Source organism: Taudactylus pleione, unplaced genomic scaffold, assembly GCF_031769625.1.
Source record: "Taudactylus pleione unplaced genomic scaffold, aTauple2 ptg000154l, whole genome shotgun sequence".
NCBI classification, from domain to species: domain Eukaryota; kingdom Metazoa; phylum Chordata; class Amphibia; order Anura; family Myobatrachidae; genus Taudactylus; species Taudactylus pleione.
The window spans coordinates 20463112-20483155 of NW_028284556.1; the positions used below are offsets into that span (position 1 = coordinate 20463112).

General features: G+C 43.8%; 1 protein-coding gene across 1 annotated transcript in view; it reads right to left on the minus strand.

The window, feature by feature from the left end:
- Nucleotides 1-20044, minus strand: part of LOC148521934 (sulfotransferase 6B1-like) — a 66338-nt gene that overhangs the window by 17876 nt on the left and 28418 nt on the right. The window contains exons 2-4 of the mRNA XM_088474500.1: nucleotides 18128-18237; nucleotides 17243-17332; nucleotides 2377-2503 (exon numbers count right to left, since the gene is read on the minus strand). Of these exons, the coding sequence (XP_088330626.1) occupies nucleotides 2377-2503; nucleotides 17243-17332; nucleotides 18128-18237 (327 nt within the window). The remainder of the gene's footprint in view (nucleotides 1-2376; nucleotides 2504-17242; nucleotides 17333-18127; nucleotides 18238-20044) is intronic.

A 20044-nucleotide genomic window follows, 5' to 3' on the forward strand; every position in this document is an offset into this window, starting at 1 on the left:
TTTGAACACCGTTTCCTGGGCGTGCATAAATTAGCTACTGCAACGGCATATGCAGCTTGAGTACTCACTGCATGCAACGGTAGTTACAGTTTCTGAGTAAGGTCAGACCTGTTGTTATTGTACGTGAGGTGCCGATGTTACTCGATTGTACCGATGTACACGCAGGTCTGCGAGACCTTACGCATGTGCAAAAGCAGTAGTGGGCATCTCTATTCTGGCTTTGCGATTGCAAATATATATATATAGCATATTTTCGCAGCAGGTCTGAGTGCGAACTCTCAGCTGCGATCACAACTGAGGGACTGATTCAGCAAGGATCGCAGTTGCTTATACGCATGCAATCGGTCGAATGTTGCGTACTGCACATGCATATGCATCGCAGTGCACAAACTAGCCACTGTGATCGGGAACAGTGATCGCAGAGGATTTCGCAGACCCATGGCAGAGTGATTGACAGGAAGTTCCGTTTTGTGGGTGGTGACGGGGGGTGGTCGAGCGAACACAGGCGTACCAGTGTATTTCAACGCCATTGCATGGGTGTGCATAAATTAGCCATTGCGGTAACAGATGCCTCCTGAGGCCTCATAGCGTGCGCTGAAGTAAGCAGTTCCTGAGTAAGGTCTGGGCTTCAATAACTGTCCGATGTTACGCATACTTGCCTACCCTCCCGATTTGGCTGGGAGCCTCTCGAAAATCAGGTGCCGCTCCCGTCCCCCCGGAAAGGCAGGCAAGCCTCCCGGCTTCCAGTGACCCATCCGCCCCTCCCTGTAATTACACTATAATCCCAGGCAGAAGGGGGCTGGTGATGCAATTCGCGCTGAATCGTGTCATCATGGCCCCGTCCCCTGCTTCACATTGTCGTTAATATCACCATTGTGAAGAGGGGGCGGGGCCACGATGACGTGATTGAGCTGTCACGCCACATGTTCCATCCCCTTTTGCCACGACACGCCCCCTACCGTGAAAGCCCAACAGCTCCCTTCCGGAAGGAGGGAGCTAAAAGTTGGTAAGTATGATGTTACGCGATGTTTCCGATTGTTTCTCTATGTTGGCCAAGTATACGGATGTGTGTAAGAGGAAGTGGGCGTCCTTATGTCAGGCTGCAATCACAATGCGAATGCATACATTTACATGTCACCGCTGATTTTAGCAACTGCGTTGCATGCGTATAAGCAGAATAGTGATCCATAGTGAATCAGGTCCTCTGATCCTATGTCTGTATGACCCTGTGTTAGGTAAGAAGGGAATATGGCAACACTTAGATAATGCACATTATGGGGCATATTCAATTAGCCGCGGGACTTCACCCGCGGCTAATTGACAGGCTAAAGTCCCACGACGCAGGGTTTAGCTATTCATTTAAAATAGCTATATCACCGCGTCATTACACCGGGACTCTCGCATGAGAACACACTGATTCCGCGAGAACTGCGGAATCAGTGTGTTTTACCCGCTCGTGCGAGGCCGAATAGGGCGGCCTCACGCTGATTTTACCTCGCACCTACATGAGGTGCGAGGTAAAGTCATACAGCAGGGACTCGCGGGCGGGTTCTCAGGGACACCCGCGCATGGAATCCCCGCTAATTCAATCCCGCCACCGCAACAATTAGCCCCGGGGTAAACCCCACGGCTAATTGAATATGCCCCTATATGTTAAATATTAATGTATGTAGGGTAAGTAAATAGTAGGGCATGAATGGATCATAGAAGGGGGGCTCAAACCCGTTTCTTACCTAGAGCCCAGGGCGGATTAAGGATTGTTGGGGCCTCGGGGCAACTAAGTTGTGAGAGCCCCCTCCAGTAAATTGGCCCCTTACCATCTCTCCCTCCAATGCGGCCACAGTGCCCCCCTGGTAGCCCCCTCACAGACCCCTTCTGTCTATTCAGCCCAGTGCTTCTCTTTCCCCAGCCCCCAGCCCCCACACTTACCTTATGTGTTTTCCGGCTGCACGCCGCAGCACAGCTTCTCGGCTGCTTGCTCTCTTTCAACAGGTGCAGTGCTGCGTGATGTCATTATGTCACATGCGCTGCACCGATTAAACAAAAGAAACTTTATTGCGCCGGTTCAATAAAGTTTCTGAACGCCGCAGTTCCCAGGACTGTCCCCGTACAGGTATCTGCCTGCGCCCTGCTGATCATGCAGCAGTGCAGATAGCAGTCCACCTGACCCCCGTCACCAGTTGAGTCATGTTGTTGATTATGATCCGATTGTGAAGCTTTGGGATTTTGTTTTGTGCAAAAAAATTATTACTCCATTCTAAACTCTAGTAGCATATCATTTAATATTATTGTTTATGGAAGGTCATATGTAGTATAGTCCAGGGAGATACATCATTCAAGCAGAAAGAAAATTATTTTATAATATTAATAAATTACCTTTTCCAGTCATGAAGTCTGGGAAAAATTCATCCCAGCTATTGTAATTGGGAAGCGTTGGATTATTATTGTAGAAGTGAAACAGCGACACTGCTGCATCCTTTGGATTTCGTAACACCACCAGCATCTGTCATAAAACATAATCCTCACTTTAGTATTAAGTATGTTAACTGCAGGTCATAGTTTAAAGTAACGCACAGGTCCGTGAACTTATCACGGATCCTGTGCGTTAACGCTTGATAACCTGTGTTCGTGCACGTGTTTAATGTGCATTAACAAGGCTACTGGGTGAATGTGTGAGGCTAATTTAATAAAATACGCCACTGGTCAGGACAGGTCCACGGCCATAGAGCTAATGAGAAGCCAACTCCTAAGCCATATGGTCAGAGGAGGGCTCTTGCAAAAGAGCTGCCACTTGCCCTCAGCTGCCCTGTTGAATCCTTCTAACTTCTGAGGGGAAGGGTCAAGGAGGTTGGCCAGAACTGGTAAGGCCCTAGTTGGGCACCTGTAGTTAATAGTTACGAGGCCACCAGGGTGTTGGCACTTCTTATACCAGGTGCTAGGCCCGTGGTGCCAGTGTTAGGTTGGGCTTTAGGTCCGTGACACAGTGGGCACTATGCCTTATGCATAGTGTTTGCCCCTATTCAGGTGGGAATTCAGGCCCATGTTATCTGATTAGACTGGGCACTAGACCTGAGTTCATAATTAGGTTTGGGCACTAGGCCCGTGCATGCAGGCTCCCATATAGGGATGCAGAGAGGCTTGCTGTCCTCCACTCCATTATCCCCATTTCCCATCCATGCTGCCCATTTTTCCCACATAAAATACAAAACTTATAATAATAATAATACAATAATCTGTCGGATAGAAACAATCAATGCTCTATATGGGTTGATTAAAACAGAAATATAATTTATTCCTTAGTTTTAAAAATATATGTATATTACTGGTGTGCACATAAAAAATAACATATATAACAAAATAGACATACAAATATCAGTAAAAAGATGCAATAAGAGGTCTCTTGGGGTCAAGCGACAAACTCAGTCCAATAGACAAATGTCTCTGATTCCATAGAGAATCTCTGTATAATTAGCAGCAATCTCGGTCCAAATGACAAATGTCAAATATAGTAACAACAGTTATGCTACTGAGGAAGCTGTGGGTCCTACCACAACGAAACGCGTTTAGCTCCCCCACTATACCATATACAGCACTTGGAACCTTATTGGATTTATTTCCGGACCGGCATAATTTCTTCTACCTTCCAGCCTTCATTCTTACTGTCAGCACGCCAGTGCAGGAACTCTGCATATACCTTGGGCTGTGGACGCTCCTACTGAGTCTGGTAACTAATTCATTAGCTGGACAATATTCTGGATATACACATTTAGGCCAGTGACTGTTGTTACTATATTTGACATTTGTCTCTATTCGACAGATTATTGTATTATTATTATTATAAGTATTCTATTTTTATCAGTTATTATTTGTGTTATTAATACATACATATAGGATTATTTATCAGATATATCTAGCGCTGCTCATACATATTTTCTGTTTTTAGCTTGTGTTAGGAGTTGACGACCCCATTTGAACCAGCTGCTTGGTTGACAGCGCCTCCTGAGTTTCCCCTTCCCCCATATTACCCACTTAACAATAAAATACAAAACTACCTGTGAAGTGGCCACATGGTGCCACAGATTACAGACAGACCCATGTGGGTGTGTTCCTTCCAACATGCTATGTACTAGTCACAGCACTCACTAGTACCCCAGGTCATAGCCCGTCTCCTTGTCACTGTTTCTCCCAGCGTTCAGGCCCCCATTAAAGGTAGGCCACTGGTATTGTTGTGCCTGCATATTGTATTGTATTTTGTAGTATTACATGATATCCAAGGTTGTCTAGTGAGGTAAAGTTTACTACATTAACCTAGCATGTAATTGTGTTCACGCTAGGAAGGGTCAGTGGTAGGGTCCATTTGATGTTTGTTAGACTAGACCAGGTGGATTACACTATCTAGGTAAACAGCCTAGAATAGTTGGGTGGGTGGGCTGTTGTGTCTTTTTCATGCAGGTCTGGTGTAATAAATTTATACTTTCACGATGTGTGTGTCTTGTCTCTATCTTAATATTTCTTAATGCCCCGCATGCTGGTACTTGTGGTTCTCCAAGTACCAGCATGTGGAGGAGGCTTGCTGGGACCTGTAGTTCTACTATTAAAGACAATGTTATCACTTTTGATTCACACCACACTTTACATAATCAACCCAGCACCCACTACCCAGGGATGCCGGGGATAGCCCCGGGCTATCATCCCAGGCCTGGGTGCCCTGGAGAGTGGGACCACATTATTGGGTGGTCCCCACCTCCCCAGGGATCCCCGGCCAGGGCTGACTAGTGGTCAGGCATAATGCTTTGGCCGCGGGACCCGGCAAAAGGGTTCCCCTGGCTGTGGCATTAGACCCCTGCTAGAAATAGTCTGGTGCTAGTTATGGAAAAATACAGGGGACCCCCTACTCATTTTTACCCCTGTATTTCTAAAACCAGGACCGGCTCGCTGAGCCCAGTGCTGATTCTGCAAAAAACAGGAGACCCTTGCGTCTTTTGTTGCCTGTATTTTTCACAACCAGGACTGGCTCTGAAAGTCCAGGGCTGGTGGTTCTTTTAGGGGGGGCCCCACATAATTTAAAAAAAAAAATTTACAACTTTTGAAGCTTTTCACACACAGATGCATGCACGGATATCACTTATCTGTGAATGCATCTGTGTTAATCAGATCTGCTCATGCTAAAATTGAAAAGCATGAAGCAGATCTATTCATCTGGGGATTTGTAGTTTGATTTTGAGCGGTATTTGGTGTTCGATTTGTACATCTTCATGCAAAATTGAACATCAAATCACTGTTCAAAATCAAACCAAATCGAATTAGATTTAGAAAAGGCTTCTAAAATCGAATTTTAGCAAATGTGGGAGTTAATGACGGATTTGTACATTCGACTTCATTTAGTGTGAGGTGAGCTAAATCGAACATCAAATCGAATGTAAAATTGAACTTTGATAAATATACTCCTATTTGTCTGCCTGGTCCTCGCATCTTTCTCTTTACAGATGTCCATGCTGTATTCCAGGACATCATCAACGGCCTTGAGGTGAGAGAGTATAGAGTGAGGTAAGCACACTCTACTCCTCACCACAACCCTCTTACAGGTGTATCACCAAAATATTCTTAACTGAGTTTTTTAAATGTCTAAGAACCATCGAGTACTGGATCATCTCAAGTTGTATGCATAAGAACAGGAAGTACTTTACAGCGCTCACCCTTGGTGAATGGTGTACGTCTAGTGTATAAATTCCAGTCCCTATGTACAACACTGTCTAGGTATACACCAAGAGAAGCGTAATTATGTTCAATCTTTTACTATGTCGTCATAAATAAAAATGTATATTACACAAATACAAAATTAATATTCCTTAAATCAAAAAACAATGTCAATTAGAGAATGAAAAGAACGATCAGTAAATCTGTAGGTATATATTAATAAAGAAAAGAAAATAAGGGGGGGGCAGTATCTGATTATCAGGCAGGGATTATCAGGTAAGTCTCTGAGTGGCAGGGGCACCTGGTGACAGGTTTCTCTAAACCCGAACCAGTGACCTCCCCTCCCCAGACAGTAGCACCTCCGTGACCACCGGGCCCCGGGCACATCTCTCCGTAAGACGGACTCGAGCACCTGGCAGTCTGGTAAGGCACACAGTCCGGAGAACCCCGACTCAACCCTGTGCAAGTTCACCTCATCCACCAGCAATACACCGCTCCTGCACCACACTGATCGTCCATCAAACCCATCACCTATCAATATCAGCGGGGCGCTGCTGCAACCATTAAATTAGACTTTTTTCCTGGATCTATATCTACACTAACAGATTATTCCAAGGACATTTGGACACTTCATAACCTGACTACAATTAGTCCAACCATCCGAGGACTAACCAAGAGCAAGGGGTGACTCACTTTAGATACCGATACACAACCATTCATTTTAATCAACCACTGCCCCCCCCCTTATTTTCCTTTCTTTATTTGGATATTATATACCTACAGATTTACTGATCGTTCTTTTCATTCTCTTATTAACATTGTTTTTTGATTTAGGGAATATTCATTTTGTATTTGTGTAATATACATTTTATTTATGATGACATAGTAAAAGATTGAACATAATTATGCTTCTCTTGGTGTATACGTAGACAGTGTTTGTTGTACATAGGGACTGGAATTTATACACTAGACGTACGCCATTCACCAAGGGTGAGCGCGGTAAAGTACTTCCTGTTCTTTATATAAGTATCACTTAAAACAACTGGAGTTTTATGATACAAGTCCGGTGCGCAGGTATCCAATATATTACTATAATTAAGAGGTAGCATCATAGTACACGTCACTTGGTTGAATTTCACACTGAAGTGCTCGCAGTGCTTGCGGCAGAGTATGGTCAACCACAAGTGCTGCAATCGCAGCCGATGGCACTTGATGTTACCGATGGTTGCATACACTTCCTGGAGATGACGTGCGCAAGTGGGCCTCTTAAGACTGGCTGGTGGGCGTCTGCATACACAATGCGATCGCAGACATAGTGGGCATGCTAATGCCTTGCCGTGCGATCGCCTGCCTTGCTGAATTTGCATACGCATCGAGGTAGCGAACACATCTAGCGAGCGAGTCTGAATCAGGTCCTTAGTTTCATGGTTCTACTGCAATATTTAGTTTAAATATTTTGTAATTGTACTGTTGTAAATATTTAATATTTTTGTTTGCATGCCTTTGTTTTTGCTTGCTGAAAATATAGATGTGTCTTCATACAGCTTTCCTCAAATCATGCCGAATAGTCCCGATTGGTGTGCCACAGACTAAGCTGCGTGTGGTGTGACTAAGCTGCGACTTGCATCCCACCACATACCTTTTCACAAAATATATATCTTATACATATCACTAATGCAATAAAAAGTACAATGCATTGGTACCCTGGTGCTGGCACTGCATTCAGCTGCTGTGTGCGACTCATACACTATCCTGGATAAAATCAAGGCCGGACTGCCCATCTGGCAGTTCTGGCTAATGTCAGAAGGGCGATGACCAGATGGGCTGGTCCGGCCAGTGCCACTGAGGGGGATCCAAGTGAGTATTTTGTGCCGGGTCTCACCGGCATGCAGCCTCATCAGTGGCAGCCTTTAAAAAACAGCCCACTTCCTTCATTTTTAATTTGCACCGATTGTGAGCCAATCGGAGCTTGCAGACGGCAGCACACTTCTGATTGGCTGCCAGTCCGCAAGCTCTGGTTGGTTTGCGACCAGCGCAAGATACACCTGTTGCATGCAGCAAAGTTGCAAACAGGAGGAGCAGAGGTCAGAGGCTGCTGGAGGGGTGGGGTAGCAGATTGTGTAAGGGGGTGTTACTGTGTGTGACCTAATGTTATAAGGGGCATTACTGTGTGGCATAATGTGTTTTAAGGGGCATGCCTGTGTTACATAGTCTTTTAAGGGGCATTCCTGCATGGCATAATCTATAAGAAGTACTACTGTGTGGCATAATGTGAATGGGCTCTGTGTGGCATAATGTGAATGGGGTCTGTGTGGCGTAGAGAGTGATTGGGCTCTGTGTGGCGTAACATGAATGGGCTCTGTGGGGCATAACATGAATAAGGAGCACTACTGTACGGTGCCATGTAACAAAGGAATACTACTGTATGATGTAATGTGACGAAAGGGCACTACTGTGCGGAGTAACACTCCACAGAGACAGCACTGACTAAGGTAGTATATGATCTGGTCACTGCCAAGTCTAAAGGCCATTACTCACTCCTAATTCTTCTAGATCTCTCTGCTGCCTTTGACACTGTTGACCACTCTCTTCTCTTAGAAACACTACAATCAAATTGTTATAGGGGAAGTGCAGGATTCAAACTGCTAGAAATGTAAAACCCCTGACGCAGATATTATGCATTGTTTGTGGTCTTGTTCTCAAGTCCAGTCATTTTGGAAATCTCTCCAAACCTATATCAATACTATATTGAAAATAGAGTTTGCAATAACTAAAGAATGGGTCTTTTGGGGCATATATCCAAACTCTATGGAATGTAGATTAACAAAAGGCAATCGTGTTATATTGATTAAATTGGCAGCTGCCGCAAAAAAAACTATCCTGTCACACTGGATCTTGTCGGAACCTATCCCCATACACTTATTTCACACATAATTTTATTTTTTATTTTTTATGGACTGGACCGAAACCCCTTTGCATAAAGAGAAAATGACGGAAAGGTTTTTTGTTGTTTGGCTCCCATATGTTCTCACACTTTCTGATGTTATAAGGGATGCATTAAGAAAATGTTTCGGTTTAACAACCTGGTACAATCGGGAAGTACTGTCCACTGGTGTGCCATTTTAATAGATTTAATAGTTATAATTGGGTACTATAGGTTTGGTTCTGTGTTTGAAAGACATAAGTATAGATACCCTTTGTTAGTGTATCACGTTTCTAAAATACGTTTTCTGTTATGTCTTGTATATATGATCTACCTGACATTGCAATATTTATGTAATGCTTATGTATTGTATTGTTTTGTCAATCTGTCAATAAAAATTTGATGAAAAGAAAAGAAACACTACAATCCCTAGGTCTTCAAGACAGAGCCCTTTCTTGGTTCTCATCCTACATTTCTGATCACTCTTTCACTGTTTGCGTTTCTAAATCTGCCTCCTCTTCACTACCTCTATCAGTTGGAGTTCCGCAAAGCTCTGTCTTGGGTCCCCTGCTTTTCACAATCTATACCACCTCTCTTGGCAAACTAATCAGCTCTTTTGGTTTTCAGTATCATCTGTGCATGGACGATACTCAAATCTACCTATCCCCAGATTTGTCACCATCTGTGCTGGTCCGTGTCACTTAATGTGTCTCTGTCATTCCATCTTGGATGGTATCTTGCCACCTGAAACTTAATATATCCAAGACAGAATTAATTATATTTCCACCGGCCAATAGTAGTTACCAACCTGATATCTCTATCACTGTTGACAACTCGACAATCAACCCCACCCCACAAGCCTTCTGCCCTAGGTGTCATCCTTGACTCTGAACTGTCCTTTGTTCCCCACATTCAATCTGTCTCAAAATCATGTTACATACATCTAAAAAACATATCCAAAATACAACCATATCTTACACAAGACACTGCAAAAACTCTAATCCATGCACTCATTATTTCAAGCATTGATTATTGCAATAGTCTCCTTATTGGTCTTCCCAAAAACAGGCTCCCCCCACTACAATCCATTGTGAATGCAGCTGTGAGGCTGATCATCCTCGTCAAATGTTCATCATCTGCTGATCCACTTTATCAGTCCCTCCATTGGTTACCGGTTTTCTACCGTATTCAATATAACATACTTTTACTTACACATAAAGCTATTAACTGAACCACATCAACATACATCTCTCCACTTATCTCAAAATATCTCCCAATCTGACCTGTCTGCTCTGCCCAAAATCTACGTCTCTCATCCATTACTTGCTCCCATGCATGATTACAGGACTTATTTCAAGTGTTCCCTGAAAACTCAGCTCTTCAGGCAAGCTTATCAAATTCCAGAACTGCCCACATAACCTTCATAGCTTCCCTACCTAATTTCATCCCATCTTACAGTCTACACATAACGTCACATACTGTATTTTCTATTTCTTAGATTTTACATCCTCCTGACCCTAGGTCATCTTTACTGTGTGACTGAGTCATACAGCCCACCAATAACCTCTGCAATCTGGATGGACCAATTTGCAATATGTAGCACCTATCATTGTGTATCAACACCTATTTCCCTATAAATTGTAAGCTTGCGAGCAGGGCCCTCTTACCTTAATGTCTGTCTGTTACTACCCAGTTTGTTTAAATTAACGTTATTTCCATTTGTAAAGCGCAATGAAATATGCTGCGCTTCATAAGAAACTGTTAATAATAATAATAATAATAATGTTACTAAGGAGCACTACTATGTGGCATAATTTGAATTGGGGTTACTATTGTGTGGTCACATCCTTTCGCAGCGAGACCACACCTGTTCTTTTTAGCATATGCCCAAGGATTCAGTTGTGGGTGGTGGCACCAATGCTTTTTATGTACACAAGGCATAAAAATGTGCAGTTACGGCAATGCTTTGGTGTGCACAGATCTGTCCTCCTCTGTGTTCAGCACCCCTGACCTAAAAAAATCCTACAGTGAATGCTATCTAATCCTCTACAGCTGCTAAGCTAGGGCTAAGGGCCTATCCATCAGCAGATGTATTTCTGAGCGATGAAAGACAAAAGATATCTCTTGAAAATTCTGGTGGCTGCGCTGAATGATATCGGTCATGTAGATGACTGATTTTGCAAACGATATCACAAACGACGAACGATGAACAATATCGCATGACAATATTCAGGGAGTGGATTTTTTTAAATGATTGTTTGAATATTCATTAAAGAAGGAGTTTACATTACAATTTTTTTTATAAGGGATGTGTGGCGCTCTCTGCAGCCCTCTAAATTCCTGATTACCTCTTTAAAACTCAGCATTTATTCTTTGTTGCTAGTTCGGTTTTGTGTATACCTTTCTGAGCGTCGTTTCAAAGATAAATTGCTTTTTGATTTTTTGGCATGCCATTAATTAAACTGCGTACTGTACTCTCTTGTAATCATGGTTCACTACCATTACCGTGTCAGGAGAGCATATTTGGCCGCTGTGCTGTTGTCTGATCGGGAGAGGTCCGTGAGAAGAATAAGGGTACATTCCTGCTGGACGAGGGAGTGGCTGTTGCAGAGGGATTCCCTCTCGCACATGTCACTTCTTCAGGAAATCCGCAAGAACAACCCGGATGATTTCAGAAATTTCCTGCGTATGATGTCACCTTCAGGGAGCTGTTGAGTCTTGTGATGCCCCTCATCCATAGGCAGGATACGAGGTTTCGGAGAGCCATACCGGTCGAGGAGAGGCTTGTGGTAACAATGCGATATCTTGTGACTGGACGATCCCTGACGGATTTGCAGTTTGGCAACCTCATCTCCATCCAGGCGTTATCCCGGAGACGTACCAAGCTATTTTTACCGTTTTGAAGCCGCTGTATTTTAAGGTATTTAAAATATTTCCTTTCACATTTAAGTGCAATTTTGTAGCTGTCCCTATATTTGCAGCAGTAACCCCTTCCTGCGTAGCCCTCATGTATGTATAGTCAGCCATGCCCGTTTACATCATGTACCTCAGAGAGATGTGGAAATAAACACTTTGCCTGCATTAGCACAGCTAAATATGCTGATAACACTGGGCCTGATTCAGAGCGCTCGCTCTGAATCAGGGCTTTTTTTTTTTTTTTTGGTGTGACCACCCACAGCTATTGTGAGCGGACAGGATGATGGTCGCGATTGTCCATCGTGACCATCGGGCTTGCGACGAGACCCTTGTGGTAGGGTCTTGTTGCCGCAAGCCACAGACATCACTGGTGATGTCAGTGGGGCCGCCCACAAACGGCAGGCGTTCGCTTGGGAATGCCTCCGTTTGTGAAGCCACCCCCCCGCCACACCTACAAAACGGGGCGAGCTGTCGATCAACATCGACAGCCGCTCCTTTTGTAGTGAGCCACAGAGCAAGTGCTTTTTGCGCTCGCTCCAGGGCTCGCGCACACCACGCGTGCACACTGGCACACCGTCGACCCGCTTGCGAGCGCTATGCGCTTGCGAGCAGGTCTGAATCAGGCCCACTGTCCATATGAGAACACAAAAAACATTTTCCCTTGGATTCTGTCTTTTCTATTGCACGCTTTTTGTGAACCTTGGATGTAGGGGTATCCCAAAACACTTGGACCTTTCATTGCATGTTTGTATAGTCAGCCGCGCCCATTTAGATTTACCTCAGAGAGATGTGGAACTAATCACCCTCCCTGCATTAAGCACTGCTAATTTTGCTGATAACTTTGTCCCTATGAGAAAACAAAAAACCTTTTCCCTTGGATTCTGTCTTTTCTATTGCACGCTTTTTGTGGATGTAGGGGTACCCCAAAACACTTGGACCTTTCATTGCATGTTTGTATAGTCAGCCGCACCCATTTAAATCATGTACCTCAGACAGATGTGGAAATAATCACCCTCCCTGCATTAGCACTGCTATAATTTTAGATAATAGTGTCACTATTTAAAAAGAGAAAACATTATTTGTGTGTTACAAGGTTTTTTTTGTTTTTATTTCAGTTTCCATCTTCCAGAGCCAAATGGAGAAGGGTGGCTGAAGATTTTGACTTACGCTGGAATTTCCCAAATTTTTGGAGGTGCAATGGATGGGACACACGTGCGCATTATCCAACCGGCGCCCACTGGTTCCCTATATTTCACTTATAAGGGATATTTCAGCGTGTTCATGATTGCAATTGTAAATGCCAATTATGAATTTTTATATGTTGACATGGGCAAAAATGGACGTTCCTCTGATGGTGGTTCATTTAAAGACACCGTCTTCTACCACAGACTGTGTTCTGGCCAGGTACATTTGCCTCCAGAATCGGAATGCAAACACCATTTAAATTTTGTTTTTGTGGCCGATGAGGCTTTTGCCTCAAGTTAAAACATCATGAAACCCTTTTCACAGCGCGGTTTGGACAATCCGAAAAGAATATTCAACTACCGACTGTCCAGGGCCAGGCGTACGGTGCTGGAGAACTCCTTTGGCATCATGAGCAGTCGGTTCAGAATATTCTACACTCCAATCAATTTGCGTGTGGACAAAAGAGACTGGATTGTGCTTTCTTGCTGTGAGCTTCATAATATGCTACGCATTAAATTTACACAGCACATGCCAGCATGGTCATCACAGGAGGCAGAACAATTAGAGGAAAATCCCATGTGGACCAGTCTGTCCTCTGCTGCACCAATGCCATATTCTCAATGGGCAAAACAAGTCCGAAATTATTATATGGCCTACTTTAATGGTGTCGGTGCGTTGCCTTGGCAAAATAATGTGACCATATAAGGTGCAAACTGACACTTGTTCCCAAAACTAAAAATGTAAGTTCTTAAATAAAAATTTGTTTTTTACACTGCTATTTTGTCTATTTTATGTGAATATATAAAAATAATGTTTTATTACTGGCAGGAATGATGACAAACCAAAACATATTTATTGTGGTAAATAATGTAATCATATATTTCTATCATGACAAACTTGTGTTTCGCATGAAGATGTGAATTTAAATATTTAATGGTTTGTATTATAAACCCAAGGTTCACCCCAACCCCCTCCCATAGGGGAGAAAAAAGAAAAAAGTGTTCTGTAATTATAATTACCCAATCCCAAACCTAGCCTCCCAAAGTGTGTGTACAAGTAACCAAATACACCACCCGTATACTATAAAAAATAAACCCCAAGACAATTGCTAAAATTTAACTGAACCCCTTCCATTAACAGCTAAAACCAATACCCTTTTTGCACCTAAATGCCGGGATTAATCCGGGAGGTGGAACAGTGTTCCGGCTGGATCAGACCTGTCGCCGATCCAGCATATTCCTGAGTCGGCACCAGAGCCGGGACTCTACAGACCCAGCTCTTCCATCATGAAAGTGGACGCTTAGAGATGACGTCATCTCCAAGCGCTACTTAAGCCAGCCAATTGTCCGGCCTGCGGCGCTCTTGCAGGTAATCTAGACCCGCACTGCGGCATTTACACTGCAGGGTGGCACGGGAACATCTTATTCTTATTCTTCTGCACCTGATCCAGTGTCCACCAGTACCTGTATAGGGAACCTAACCTGAGGGCATCAACCTGTGTGTCGGACGCAGCCAAGTCCATACCTTCTTGCGAGGGTCCCTGGTGAATACCGCCGGCACATTAGACTCCGCGCCTCAGGCATAGGTCTAGCTAATTCCCTAAATACGGGCCGCATCCACAATCCGTACGAGAGTTGTGACACATAGTTACCAAAACATTTATTTGCACTCAGGGGTTTCAGCAAAACCTCCTCCACGTGTTTTAGAAATTGGCCAGTCCTTGACGTCCAGAGGCTGGAGTCTTTATAGCTGGCCTTCGTCTCTATCTCCCGGGAGGATCTGCAGAGGAAGATGCAGACTCGGCCGGCCTCTCCACATCCGACTCCAAAACCTCTGTGGGCTCGCTGAAAGGAGGTTCAGGATGAATGTCGATAATTTTGACCATTGAAAAAAAAAGAAATAATAATAATTAATATACATTTACCCCTGTAGTGCCCCCCTGGTATAGCCCTTGTTGTGCCCCCTGGTAATGCCCCTTTAGTCACACTTTTACATACACACAGAAAAAAACAAAAAAAACATGCCGCTCCTGTGACTGCCGCACTGCCTACCTGCACTGCACTAGAAACAAGCACGCTACCCCCCTAGAAGCAAGCCTGCTGTCCCCCTGCACTATAAACAAGCCCACTACCCCCCACCCACTATAAACAACCCCGCTACCCCCCACTATAAACAACCCCGCTACCCCCCCACTATAAACAACCCCCGCTACCCCACCCCCACTGCACTACAAACCACCCCGCTACACTATAAACAATCCCCCATAGCTGCACTGTACTTACCTTTGTAGTTTTCCAAAGCTGCATTGTCCCTCGGCGCTCTGTAGCTGCTGCTGCTGCTTCTTTCCAGGCTGGAGTTTGGAGCGTCCTGGGAGTGGCTTTCTAAAAAATATCTTTCATCGTTCACCGCATATAAACTGCACGATATTGCTAATATCGTACAACTTAATGCGATAATCGACCAACATGTTGGAAAGATGATAGATGCGATTTATCGGCTGCAAGAGTGCGCATCTGTCATCGTTCAGGGAATATCCATTAGCAGATATAATGACCGACTGAACGATATATCGTTCAATCGTTCATTTTATCTGCTAATGGATAGGCCCCTTTAGTCTATTGGGAAAATGCCTTTCGTTTTCTTTGTGTGTGACCTACACCAATGTAGTGCCAGCTTTACCTAACAGAACCAACCAAATACCAAATGTCTGACTATGGCACATGGTTAAATTCCCTACAGGATGTGCTCTGTTGAGCGTCTTTTTTATGCAGTCGCTTAGATTTGCAAAGCTGCTGGTGTTGTTTGCAACTGAGGAGACGGCATTAGTGTACATCTCTGAAACAGGCTGTCACGAACCCGGGCTGACTCGCAGATACAACAATCTGGATCAGCTGGTTGTGATGCCGGTGCACCGCGGTCACTTACCAAAATACACGGTTCTTCTGCCACCACGCATACGGTTCTCCGGAGGTCTGCGATCTCCCAACAGATTAATAATAAATCACATTCAAATCACGCACAGAAATATGTAGCATGGGCCTATCCAGGCACGCAAGTTCAATAAGAATCACGGAGAATATGCTAGATTAAATGTGTTTAATCCAAAAAATATTTTCAAGGCTTAGTTACAAAAATATTAACAAAATGACAAACAGATTATAATGCAAATATTCTCTTACAAAATAAAAGAGAGAAATAATTCAGAGTCCTTAATACAACTTACACTAAAGTTCTTAGCACTGCTGATGGGGTGGAGGATCTCACCCACAGGAATATCCTGATGCACTCCCAGACCTCACTGTCTGAACCCCAAGGAGTGAACATTGAATGCTGGATGGTATCCCTTTTTATACATCCCTAATTCTTTGTTCATACTTAACAGGGTCTCCCAATCAGGTCAGCAGGGTTTGAGATTAATAGATTTCCAATACAGGGTTACCTGGCCAAACTAACAGGGTCCCTGCTTTAAAGATAAGTGATGATATAACTCGCTCTTCAACTTCCCCCTTCTAGACCTATAGTAATTACCAGAACCCTTATCTTAGCCTCTATAGCATAACAAGAGTCTTTAGAAGTAGGGCACTGAAGTAACATGAGGTCTGGTTCTGGGATTATGATCTAGGACACTGACTTCAGGGGTCATAAAAAGGGAGAGTTGTTCACACATGACCTCACACTGTGAGGGATATACATCATTTTGTTACCTGAAAGCCATTCACTTGCTAATTCCAGCCCTTTCTGACCTGCACACCAAATAGCAATGGACATACCATGTTTATATACAGTCTATAAAACTAAAGGACACACAGTTATATAACACTCCTCAAATCACAGGACATAGATCATTATCAACCCCTCTTCCTTGAATACCTATCTTCAAAAGAGGTGGGGTAATACCTCAGCCCTTCTAGACACACACAGTTCAATTAAAGGACTTCATAGTTCACAAAATATTATTTCTGGCGATTATTCTTGCGATTAATCCTCACACAGGCCCTTTGTTTTCATTACAGAAATAAAGAAAAAAGTTTCCCTCCAGCACACTGCAAAAAAAACTAGCAAAAAGGCTTGAACAGCAATCCAAAAAATGGAAGCTCATATTAGCTCAATGGTTTTTCACAGGTGCTTGTAACAGAAGGGGTGTACAGAAAAACAGAAAAAGGTTTCCCTCCAGCACACTGCATACTTAACGTGTAACCATATATTTGCAACTATATGCAACAAAGACCTAGATTTCTATTATCATGTAGTATTCAAGCCTTTTTGCTGGGTTTTTTGCAGTGTGCTGGAGGGAAACTTTTTATTTTTTTCTGTAGTCCCGAGTACACCCCTTCCTTTACAAGCACCTGTGAAAAACCATTAAGCTGATATGAGCAACCACTATTTTGTATTCCTTTGGATTCATTGTCTTGCTAAGACTAGATAGATGGAAGTTCTTATAACTCTATCACATGTGTCTATGATCATACTTCCTGCAAATGGCGCACACAATTTTAGCTAAGGCACTGGGACCTAATTTACCTTTACTTTCTTCTCAAAAAATGATTGGGGTATGTTTTCATACTTCAAGTGAGTTCCCAAGACTCGCGGGGAGGGTTCAGCTTTTATCTTCTGCAAAATCAAATTTAACACAGAAGTGGCAAAGAATATACATTACAGGGGTTTACCCAGGAAAATGCTTGTTTCATCCAATGCTCATTACCAAGACAAAAGTGATTACAGTATGTTTATTACAGGATAGAGGGAAAGTGTAATGGGTTTGTGTGTCACATAAGTATTGTGCAACTGAGGGGCCTATTCATCATCAAAGGCTGTATGGCCTCCGATGATGAAGTATTGAACTTGCTGCGAGGGATACTTAAGTATCCAACTCGCAGCGGGGGAAATGTGACACCGGAGCAAATCATCATTGCTCCGGTGAGGGGACACCTGCTCCGAAAAGCAGTTGTTCCCGTGGTTAGTATCACAGCTACTTCTGCAGCTGCACTACTTACCTGCTCCCCGTCATCCCGGCAACGCATGCGTGACCTTCGGGTCACGCATGGGCAAAGCCACTGGGGAGGTAGCAAGGAGGTGGCGGAGGAATCCGCTCGGATCCCTCTTCACATCTCTGGAACTCCTTCCCATAGGAAGGAGCGGAGATCCAAAAACAAGCTCCGTCTGAAGATTGCGCTTGTTCTCGGAAGCAACTCCGAAAACTGTACTTTGCTGAATATCAGGGGGTCCTATCGGACCCTTGATGATGAATGGCCCGGTAACCTAAATATGCGGAAAGTAGCATTTCCGCATGGCTACCGGGCCATTTATCATATGATGAATAGGCCCCTCAGTCTCTACCAATAATCTGCAAGTATAAAATTATATATTCTACATTGTAGTAAATCTTCAACAATAGAATATACATACCTCTAATGTATGAGTAGCTTGAAATTCTATCAATGGAATGATGGCTGATGGTTCTTTATTGTGCACTATATGCACCATGCTATGTAATATGAGCACACACCAATTGAAGCCTGTGAAATAAACATGAGACAACCATAAGAAAAAGATACTAATCCTGTGGTATGGTCTAGACTACAGCTAAAGAAGTAATTCATACAGTTACTGCCCCACTTTTAAAATAGTTTTTTAATCATCGGTTTGGTATAATCTACTGTATATACCATATCACTGGTGATCTGTCTACTGTAAAATGATATTGCAATATATTTTCCAGTGTACAATTTCTGGTGTTTAGGTGACTGTCATAGGAATTTATTATATTTACCAAATACCCCGGCCACTGATAGCGATAGCAAAACATGATGAAGCATATGTACCATGGGCAGTGGCAGCAGGGGTGTATCTATAATGGGTGCAGGATGTGCGGAGGGACACGGGCTCCTGGGGACCCACAGCATACACCCTGCATCCATACTTCCAAATACTTACCTCTCTGAAGTCCCACGTCGGCTGGAGAGGCGCTACACAGAACGTCTGGAAAGTGGCCGCAGCGGCCTCTTTCCCGGCGTTCTGCGCATGTGCAGTAGGGAAATCGCCGGGAAAATGGCGTGGCAGCGCAGTAGACTCTGGACACAGACTAGTGCCCGGAGTCTACTGAATGTGTCAGTATGCCGCGGCCACTGGAGAGAGAGGAGGAGGCCCCTGATGGTGAGTGAAGATGGGCCCCCTCTTCTCTAATACGCCCCTGAGTGGCAGTATAAATACTGCCTCCATCCAGCTATTGCTATAGTACGGGGTTAATACCAGAAAATTAGCTTTATTATTCAGATAATTTTTTTCTTTTATTTGCCCCCTTCTTTAATTCCTCTTACAACTGCCAGCCGGTTTTGTTGGACAGGGGCGCCAAGAGTGGAGGGGGTGTGGGTACTGATTACCAGGGCCCCGGACTTGCTCCTCTCCCCCCGTCCACCAAGCACAGAGCAGCCTCCTCTGTCAGCACCTGATAGAAGGGGAGGAAGAGGCCAGGCTCTCTACAGCCCTGCCATTAAGTTGCCCCAGCTATCTATTCTTGATAAATTAGAGAGATGTCAGATGGGTGGATTGGCATAGAAAACCAGCCCAGGAAATTTCTGAAGCAGCCCTAAATGGGAGGAGGTGGAGTCTATGAAGGGAGCGGGATCTGATGACACATCTAAATGGATCTGATGGTATATAAGGGGTATGTAGAGGAGAGAGAGCAAGAGACGGCAGAGAGCAGTGATGTGCGGTCAGATGAGGCAGGTGAGGCAGTTTCCTGTCATACTTACTGTAAGTATACTTTATTTATTAGGTTTATTATATAGCTCAGCATATTCCGTTGCGCTTTACAATTATTAATAGAACAAAACTGTGTAGTAACAGACAGAGATAAAGGTAAGGGGGCCCTGGTTGCAAGCTTACAATCTAAAAATTATAAGAAAAATGTAAAGAAAATATTATATCTTCTTTGTATTATTCTAATAATTTTTATAGTCAAAACTCTGGAGTAAAAAGTGTATGACAGGTGAGGCACTGCCTCCCCTGTCTTCCATTTCCGCACATCCCTGATCAAAACTCACCAAATTTCCAGCACTATATACTGCTGCCCCTTTGTATAATGCCCACATGATCCCTCGGGTTCATATATACGTATCTGTAAATCTGGCTCTGATACAAGCAAGTGCCTCCTCAGCTATTTACCTCACCGCATGTCAGTGCAAGAGAGAGATGGGGGGGAGAGAAAGAGACAAGAGAGAGAGAGATAGTGATAGAAAGAGAGAGAAATGAAAGCTGTTTTATTCATCATCATTTACCAATGTACAGTCCCCTCTCCTCTATTTAATAATAATGCCACATATC